General features: G+C 43.8%; 1 protein-coding gene across 1 annotated transcript in view; it reads right to left on the bottom strand.

The window, feature by feature from the left end:
• Positions 1–9,901, bottom strand: part of DUSP16 (dual specificity phosphatase 16) — a 71,435-nt gene that overhangs the window by 12,211 nt on the left and 49,323 nt on the right. Inside the window, exon 4 of the mRNA XM_004693269.2 lies at positions 3,156–3,319. Within this exon, the coding sequence (XP_004693326.1) occupies positions 3,156–3,319 (164 nt within the window). The remainder of the gene's footprint in view (positions 1–3,155; positions 3,320–9,901) is intronic.

Below are 9,901 nucleotides of genomic sequence, written 5' to 3'. Positions count from 1 at the left end.
CTTTAGGCTTCCAGAGAGTGGTCACTGGGGCTGTTTAATATTTAGCTCAACTTTGAGCAAAGTCTGCTAACACATGCTTTCTACTGATAAAACAATCTTTCTTCTCTGGCTTTCACATATGTTTGTGACACCTTGATCTCCCGGTTCTCTGAATTCCTTACCTCAACTACTCACTGCAGACCTAGTTTGATTTCTGCTTTTCTCAACAACCAGACGCCTCCCTCATCTCACACAACCCACTGAGGACAACAACCCTCTCTTCAATCGCCACATCCAGAATCCTTCAACCACTCCAAGACCTACATCACCTGATCCAACCTCCAGTTTGTTTTTCAGCCCCATGGTTTTCCTCAAGCCCAACTTACATTCTGGCGCCAATCATTAAAATGGCTCCCTGGCTTCACCCTCATCTCCTCTGTGCCACCACCGCTTCCCCATACTCCTTTGGTGAGATCACAGCCCCAGTTAAGTCCAATTCTCCACCCAGTTGCACCTGCCCCAGGCAGCTGGACTTGGCCACAAGTGCTCAGCAGCGCCCGGCTCTCCCCGCAAGCCGTGCTCCTGAGCAGTCACTCTGTTTTCTCTCCCAGAAGCCCTTCCCCTCCCATCCTCACTTCCAGCGGATGGTCTCGTGGCCTGCTGCCTTCTCCTGGTAGAGGCTGTGCTCACCTGCCTCCGGCTGCCACGGCCTTCCCCAGTGTACGTCTCATCTCCCAGGCTTCCAGGTGGAGATGCCCAGGACGAAGTGCTTGGTCTCTTTCTCTGCTCCATCTGTCTTTTCCCTCTGAGTAATCTTACACATTTTGTCTACAAAACTCCCAACATTCGTACCTCCTCCTTCAAGGAACCCCCCACCCCCACAGTTCATAGCTCACATATCCTTTGTCTACCTTCTTTAATAAAGAAGGTACTATTTGGTAAACTTTTCATTTTCAAGATCTTCAGGAAGTAAAGTGTAGTGTTCCTCCTGAGCAGGAAGGTGGGTCTGTGCTAGCTGTGAAATTGAGGCAAATTGTGCTTCTAAAACTCAGGTGGGTGGGTAGGGATTAGGGAATCCATTGAACATTTCTGGAATATCAATTGTGTCACTTATCAAATGAAGGAAACCACCTTCATGAGCTCTAAAATCACCTTCAGCACTTCAGCATTTGAGATTCAATGCCCTCAGCAACAAATCGAGAGGTTAAATACGCCAATTCTGCTTAGCACTCTCAAAGCCATCCAGCCAAGCAGCACCTCCTCGTTGCTCAGCAACCTTGAGTCTTCCTCACATCTGCTGCAAAGCCTCTCACCATCTTCCCTAACAACTGTCACCAGAGCATTTTCCCATGAATGCCCATAAGCCCACTCTCACCCTACAACTGTTTCCTCTCAATCCATCCATGCACACATCCTGTTTAGTGACACATCAGAAGCCAATTACAAAGAACAGATTTTTCTGTCCTTAGCCCCAGGTGCCAGTGAAGTTCACTGACACACTTGTAAACCTAGAAAAGCTACGAAGCAAAATGCAATGTGCCCTTCATGGCAGAAGCAACAGAAATAGCAGAAGCAATGTTACTTGTGAAATCACCTGCTGACTGACTGGTTAAAATGTCCTGGGGTGATTCTACCTAAGGTCCTTAAGTAGCAATTTTATGTTGGTTTATTTTCTGATATGAACATCCTTATAAAGCGGTTCCGGCTTTGCTCCAGGGATGTATGTGACTGTAGGAAATTCACTTTATTTTCTGCGACATAGTTTGCTTATCTCTAGAAGAGAGTTAATGATAACCATATGCAAGGTGACCCCATTGGAAAGGCTGCCTGCAGGCATAGGCCATTGCATTTCAAACAGGCAGCTCTGACAGCAAGAGCAGACACACAACAGTGTTGAGGCAGTTTTAAAGGAAATAGTTAAAAATAAATAAATAAATAAATAAACACATGCCTTTTGCAGCAACATGGATGGAGCTGGAAAAGATCATGCTTAGTGAAATAAGCCAGAAAGAGAAAGAAAAATACCAGATGGTTTCACTCATAGCAGGAGTATAATGGACCAGGGCAGAAAATAATAATAATAATGAACAGCCATATACCAGAGACATTTTATGGGGGTGGAACGGGCAATGGGATCAAAAATGGTGGGGGGGGGGGCAATGCACTGGACTATGGTGATTTGGTGATGGGAAAGCCCATAGGGATAACTGAGATGGAAAAAGGCACAAAATGATGTAAAAATAAACTATTATATTATTTAAAAAATACACAAAAACAAAAGCCTCACTGCTGCCCACTGGAAGGGTATGCCTGGAATACCTAAAGCCTATCAGTCAGGAAGTCTGGTTCACAGTCAGCCCACTTGAATCTTTCAGTTACTCAAGGACAAAATGAAGGCCCTTCCCAGAGGGTTGTTACAAACAACCAATGGTTGAATTCAGATCTTTGACTGCTTTTGCAGTTACAGGTAATGTAAATGAGAACTTTTAGAGGAATGTCGCCCTCCAGGAGGCTAAGAGCACAGGCAGTATCGGTCAGGCAGCTTTTGTGACTATGTCATTAGGGACTATGTGCCATTACAGACCGTGGCCTCAGTCACTGGGGGCTCGTCTTCTGGATACCTCGCTTGGTAGGGCCCACCTCTTTCCAGCAAGAATCAAGCTTTTCCCTGACCTTTCTCAACCAAACTGCTCCAGCAGGCCTCAGACAGGCACCTACTCGCATACTTCCAACCCTGTCCGCGCCATCTTTCTACAGCTCTCATCCTCCCAGCGACTGGCCATGAGCAGAACCTTCGCTCCAAGCCTGAGTGTTTTTTCAGTGCGCTGTAGTAAATACATGCATTTCTAAACATGAAATAACTTAGACAATATTAGCCTTCCTGAGTACGCCAGGACAATAATAGAATAATGAATGCCATAGGAAAATCAGGCTCATTAACTTCTGAATGTCCAATCCTGTTCCAGGTCTCTTGGGCTTAAGAAGGACAACCAACTATTACAATGGTTTCAGTTTCCTGGGGTAATCAATTTTATCAAACAAAAGAGAATTCCAAAAGATGCTGCTGACTGGGGAGCCCCAGAGAGGAAGGTGCTGAAGTGACAGCTATGGGGGAGCACAGTTTCTGCAGCTTCTAACAACAGCCCTCCAGTGAAGGGTATTGTCAAAGCACCCACCTTGTTGAGGACATCACGCTGGCAGCCAAGGTACAGGTTGGGAAGAATTCGGGTCGGCCCAATGTTGGCGACAGGTAAGCAAGGCTGAGAAATGCAGGTAGGGACGAGAGTGGATTTTCCTTCACAGAGGCCAGGGAAACAACGGGAGAACTCAGCAAAGCCACCTACGGACAAAATTATAAAATTATGTCAGGTAACAAAGATAAAAATCAGCCTTTGTGAGCTACTCAAATACTGCTTAAAAAGAAAAACCTAGCCCACAGATGCAAGTGCACATGCGTGTGCCTGTTGTATTCCTTTCCACAGTCATGGCTGCACAGTCTGAAGTGCAACCCTACAAAAGGATGGGCAAGTCCAGGGCACTTAAAGCGACTCCTATGTGTCTCACTCTCTTCATCTTCAGTCCTTACAACTGCTCACTATTCCCCCCCCCCCCCCCCGTGGGAATGCTCTTTGTGGAATGTAAAGAGGATTTAAAGTCAGTAGCAAGAAATGAGGCCAAGGTAATTACTCACAGAAGCAAAACAGGGATATTAAAAAAAGTGAACTAAGGCCAGAGATTACTTCTTCAAAATAAAATGGATCAAGTTAATTTTTTTCTCTAGAATTGGCTTCACAGGTTCCTACTCCACAGGTTTTTAATTTCTAAGATCTCGCAAACATTCTCTGTGACTCCTCTAAATACTCTCTTATCGAGTCCTTGGAATTCCCTGGGCAGTTAGTCAAGGTTCCTCTAATTACCACAGAGTCTCAGGGTCTCCTGTCTATTTTGCTGAGCCTCAGAGAGAAGTGTTGCTAGACCCCAATTACTTATTGAAGGCCTGTGGCAAGATTCCTGGACTTAAAGAATTTGAGTTTTTCTAGTCCTGTCCTTGGACTGAATGCTCAGTGACCTTCATATGTCATGGGTTTGCCACCCTAGAGAAGAGAGGTCTTTCCAGTCCAACACACCCTCACCTCCTAGGGAAGCAAAATGAGTAAGCTCTCCACTGGGTTTTCCAGTCTCCACAGTGCTGGCTAACCAAATCCAAACTCAAAAACTAACCAGAAAATGATACATTTCCAGATAAATCCCTGCTATCCACACTCAGAAGCTAAAGAAATTTGGAATCTAGGGATAGTTATGTCTTTTTAATACTACTAAGTATTAAAAAGAATGGACATGTTAGGGCTTCTCAGAAGACAGGGCAGCCTCCTCAACCCACCTTGACTTCACTGGTCAAGTCTTAAGACACTGAAATCTCCTGAAATATTTCTCTTTGGGTCTTTGAGTGAGATTCTACTAGCCTTTCCAGAATCATAAAAAATGTGCGCTTAAATCCTGCACCGTTGCAGGGGCTTGAGTTAAGGACCATCATCACTAAATGTCCCCTGTGTCACCCGCTGGACACCCTGCAGTCCCACAACAGAGTGAGGATGGCGGGGAGGCCGTGACAACTCTGACACCTGTGAAACATAAAAGTGTAACCCTAGCTGCCAACCTAAGTGTCTGCATGGTTTTCACTCACAAGCAGTTGGATTACTGAAGTTCTTAAGGTAGCCAGCAGGAAAGAGTGGACACCCTCATCACAGAAAACTCCAAGTAGCTGTGAGTGACAGACAAGGCCTTCTTGTCTACTGCACCGGCGCAGTTTCATTCCATACCATTTCCTGCAAACCTGCACGCTGGCTACACAAAATCTGTGTGATGTCTCCGCTCCTGCCATCCTCTTGCCCAGGAATCCTGCTGGTGTTCACGGGGCACACACGCCCCGTGCACCCTGCCGCCATTGAGCAGGGAGAGCACACAGGGCTCTTAGGGGTCTCACCGCCAGGAGCCCCGGCTTTGTCTGACACGAGCAAGGCCTTTAAACCCTCAGGTTATTAACTTTCCTCTCAGTAAAATGGACATAATGATCATCCCTGCCTGAGGCATCCCCAGGGTGAAATTAGCTAATGCAAGTAAAGAACCCTGAGCCTGGTGGTGGCGTCAATAGTACCCGTGATCACTGTTCCCATAGGAGGTCATCCTTTAGGCGCCCTCTCCCATGGCAGGCCTTCCTCCACCCTCCAGCTAACTGTTCAGCTGAGACACCGAGTGAAATGGTTACACTTCCCAAAGTGTGCTCCAGCATCCTGCCCTGAAAGGGTCCAAAAAGGAAGAAAATACTGCATGTCCCCTCTCTCTGGGCCACTCAGAACACTCATTAGCTTTTAAAGGCCCCCAAAAAGCATCTCTGAAGAAAATGGTTTGACTTCAATTAATTTCAATAAGTTCCCCAAACTTGCTTTGGAGGATGGAATTCCCCAGCCCATTCCCTGCCACCTCTCCCCAACCTATTCATAGTTCGGTTACCTTTATACTAGATTCACATTAAGGCCACTGCCATGACTGAAATGGAGTCAAAAAGAAATCTCACACCTACAAATATGGCCCAGCGGCAATCTCAAAATGAGCCTCCTATGGTGACCACTCCTGAAGAGAGAAATCCTGTACTGTCAAAAAGGATGTAAAACAATAAATGAGATAAATGAAAAAGAAATATAAATTTAAAAAAAAAAGTACTAGTCAATCTTGCCACACGGAGATGGGCATCGTTGCTTTGACTTTATAAATTTTTTTTTATTACTTTTCAGTCCCTCTACTGCCTAATAGTTATTTAAGGTGAGATTTCTCCCCCGAAGTGATTCTTGTAAAAATAAATGTTAACATGGTTCATCATTTTCTGTCTCTCTCATAACTACCCCACACAGGCACTGACACTACTTTGATTATAATTTAACTGTATGAGTTTGCATTTTAACTTGTTTTAACTCCTGTGATTTGGCTGCTTCTTCAAGAATTGTTTTTGTTTTTTTCCATCCTGGGTCCCAAACACTGGGATGGTCTCTTATTTAAATCCAACAAAACTGTATTCTAGTAAATGTTCTGAGAGAAAGGATAAACCAGACGACCCAACGAAGCTGCCCCCGAGTTCCATTTCAAATGCACAATTCTACTTACAAATAAGTAGTCACAGAACTACTGAATGTTCACTGGGTGACAAGCATTGCTCTATTTATTCAATCTACTAATTCAACTGCTCTGTGAAGTCAGTGCTGTTGTTATTCTCATTTTACAGATTAACAGAGGAACATAAAGACTTGAGTGGTAACAAGGAGAGTGGGAATGAGTCCACGCCTGAAGCACAATCTCTGTGCTACACTATTTCTCTACTCACTACAGAATTCATGTCCACTCTCTCCAAACTGCAGGGACAACCTTGCTGATATCAGTGGGGTCCTGCCCTCACCAGCCATGGTGGCTGACATGCCAGGGTCTCAGTTATGGGAGAAAATGGCCAGGGGCCTTCCTCAACTCAATGGAAAAGTTTTTACCTGAAGCTGTGTGGTTCAAAAGCCCCAGTGAGGGAGAAAGAAAGGGAAGGAGGTCAGGCACACCAGAGACACAAGAGCTTTAAATGCACGTCACAAGAAACCTGACAGGTGAGTGAGGCAAAAGGGAAACAGAGCCACTGTTTTGCTGGTAACCACCCTCTGCGAGTGGTAGTGAGGCTGAGGTTGGGCCTGAGGGCTCTGAGCTGGTCTCCACACTGCGACTATCACAAGGGATGCAACTGGGCGGCAGTCCTGACCCGAGTCAGTCAGCCAGGCCCAGACTGATCTAGCTGTGGCATTCGAAAGTACAGTGATCCTCAACCCCCTTACTTATCGCACACCTCAAAAGTGAGCGAGGTCCTAGAAACTTCGAAGCCAGTTCCAAAACAAATGAGAAAATTTTATTTTTAAAGACTTATTCATTTATACATATAAGAACTGGGGAACAGGCAGAGGTGTGGGGGGTTGGTGAGAGGATTCATCATAGAGTGGGAAGCAGAACAGGCAGACCTACTAAAACACACTGCTGAGGGGAGCAGTGGCAAGACAAGAGAGGTCTGCCATGCCAAGTGGGTCACCTCCCTGGCAAGGAATCAAACTCATGCTGCAGTGGCTGTGGATAGTTTCATAGTGCTGCGAATTTTAGCTGTTGAGCCACCAGGGAGGGCCCCAAATGAGAGAATTCTAAAAACATGTTTTAGCCTCAAAACCAGCAAAAAGCCAAACAATAGCAATAACTTGTTATAAAATACACATAAAACAAACCCTTTTTACGAATCTTTTCAACTGATCTCTAGCACAAATCAGAAGCGCCTTCACATTAGTTAGCAGATTTTGCTGAAATTGAGGCATTCACTCAGTGCTCAGTCTGGCTCACAATGTGCCTAACCATGGCTTCTACTGACTTCCAGAAAACAATGCCTCAGCCAAAAGGTCCATTTTCCCCTGATGTTATCTGTGACAGTGTTCCACTCCACCGACATCCTCCTTCATTGACAGCTTTTTCCATTCACTGACCTTTCATTCATTGTTGCACTCTAGTGACCCCAGTTTCATTTTGCTAATTAACAGCAGATGAGACAGTGCCTGGTTTCTCTGAGCCCTTGAAAAACTAGCTGTGGTCTCATCAGCAAGTCAGGCTTTGACCGATGTCTACGACGTCCCCCTTCCTCTTACAAAGCAGATCCGCAACGGCATTCATTACGTCACATGCGCTGACAGATGCATGCCGTCACAACTGTGTCCCATGGACCCCACCTTGGAGCCCACGGCAGGAAGACAAAACAGCCGTTCATTATCCTTTGTTTACTGTGAAAAGCAGTACTGAAAAACTAATTAGCTGTTTGGAAAAGTTTTAAAATCATTTCTAAATTTCAAGGATTTCGCTTATGGTTCAATCTGCCAAGTTTCTCCTTGCTCCAAATTTTATGCCGCTCATCACCTGCGACTACAAACAAGAGTGCATTGCATAACCCACATTTGCTTCCCCGAGAGAACTGCTGTTCCGAACAGTTGTGCCCGCTTTTCCCCTGATGCTAGGTGGATGCGTGAGATGTCTATGTGCTCTATGCAGATACCCCTTGTCTGCAGAGGAAAGGGGTCTAGTAGACAGAGGCACGTAGACACCACTCGCCTCTACAGATTTGTGTGGACAGGTAGATAATCTGCAGTGTTAAAATCTGTTTGTTGGTTTCCCACCAACCTGTCCACTAGAATGCATGTTTATGAACAAAAGAACCCATCAGGTTGTCGAAAAAGTCATGATATAACATGTTTCATGACCTTTCTGACATACCAAGTATGTATTACTTTGGACAGAGAAAACATTTGTTAAAGCTTAAGCGCATTCATAATTTATATACCACTTTATTCTAATTCTACTTAAAAGAAAAGACTTTTAAGAGCACCTCTCTCACAATTTGATGACCATTTGATTCAATTTGTGTGTGGGCAGAAATCTGCCAAGTAAAACAGAATGTATTTAAATAACTCTACTGAACAATTCCAGTTAGTCACTCCTTTCTCTTCCCTTTGGTCCCTGTAATTGGTTATAAATCAGTTATTTATTTTTTTAAATGAACAGGGCACTTACATATCAACAAAAATAGCACTTTATTATAACTTAGAGACACTAAAATTTCTTTTTAACTTTAAATTCTAAAAATGGACCCCTATCCTTTCAGTCACACTAGAGATAAATGATTGTACTACTTTACAGATGGGTCACTGCAGGGGAAAAAGAGGGATTCTCCACTTATGCTTCAGTTAAGTAGCCAGCTGACAGCTTTGCCAGTGGGCAGAGTGCCCAAACTGGGAAGGAAGAATTAAAGGTAACTAACTCCCCCCATATTGAGAATTCCACCACTATAACAGAACTCATATTTATAACAAAGCTTGACGTTATGGAAGATATTTTTCTAAAAAGTCAGTATGTGAACTGAATTTTTTATACTAAATCATTTTTACTCAGCTTGTACAATTTTCATTGTTTTAAAATACAGTTCTTATGCAGTTTCATCTTTTGATAAAACAAAGTCTCCATTTATGTTCTATAAATACAACCCATTCGTTTGGGGAGACGTATGGCAAAAACTTAGCAGAATGTCTAGGAAGGATTTCAGTGGAGCATGCCTGTATCTAGGGGGAACTGTTCTCTACATACTGGAGATAAAGTCTGCTGCTTTACAGATGACACCAAGGAGACAACTTTCATATTAGAAACTGAAATATATTTGGCAGTAAGTAGCTGAACTGCTCATAGCAGCAACTAACTGAATTTATGCTTTAGTCTGAATGTTAGAGAACGTTTTCTCTAGTCACTTAACAAATGATTCAAGTGACAACTCTCCCAGGGCCAGCAATCTGCATATACATGGAGAGCTGACACTAGTTAAGTGAAAAAGTAAGGGCCACATAATTGTGTACCCCCAAAGAAGGAAAACAAAACATGTAACTGTAATTCTGCACGGTATACGGTTGTCTGGGTAAGCCAAGCCACACAATCATTTCCAAGACAGTAGAGAACACAGCATATTTTCCTCAACCACATTCATGGCATCTATATCCTACACAGTTTCACATACCCAACAAATGAATTAAAAATTTCCAAGTACCAGCGGTAAAAAAAAATCATGAAATAGTAAAACAATGCAGCTGATCGTTTCTTGTGATTCCAAATATCTACATCTGAATTGTTCCTCAAGATATGATGATTTAGTTCAACTGGCAAAATCCAGAATGTTGTTTTATAACAAGGCCTCAGAAGATGCAGCTTGATAGCTATTTTGCTGATCTTTTAAACTGGCAACACATAGCTAAGCCCAGAAATTCCTTTTATCACACACACACACACACACACACACACACACACACACACACACACACACACA

This window comes from Condylura cristata, unplaced genomic scaffold, assembly GCF_000260355.1.
Source record: "Condylura cristata isolate star-nosed mole 26May11 unplaced genomic scaffold, ConCri1.0 scaffold00036, whole genome shotgun sequence".
NCBI classification, from domain to species: Eukaryota; Metazoa; Chordata; class Mammalia; order Eulipotyphla; family Talpidae; genus Condylura; species Condylura cristata.
The sequence above is the reverse complement of the archived record's forward strand: the minus strand, read 5'-3'. Positions and strand labels throughout refer to the sequence as shown.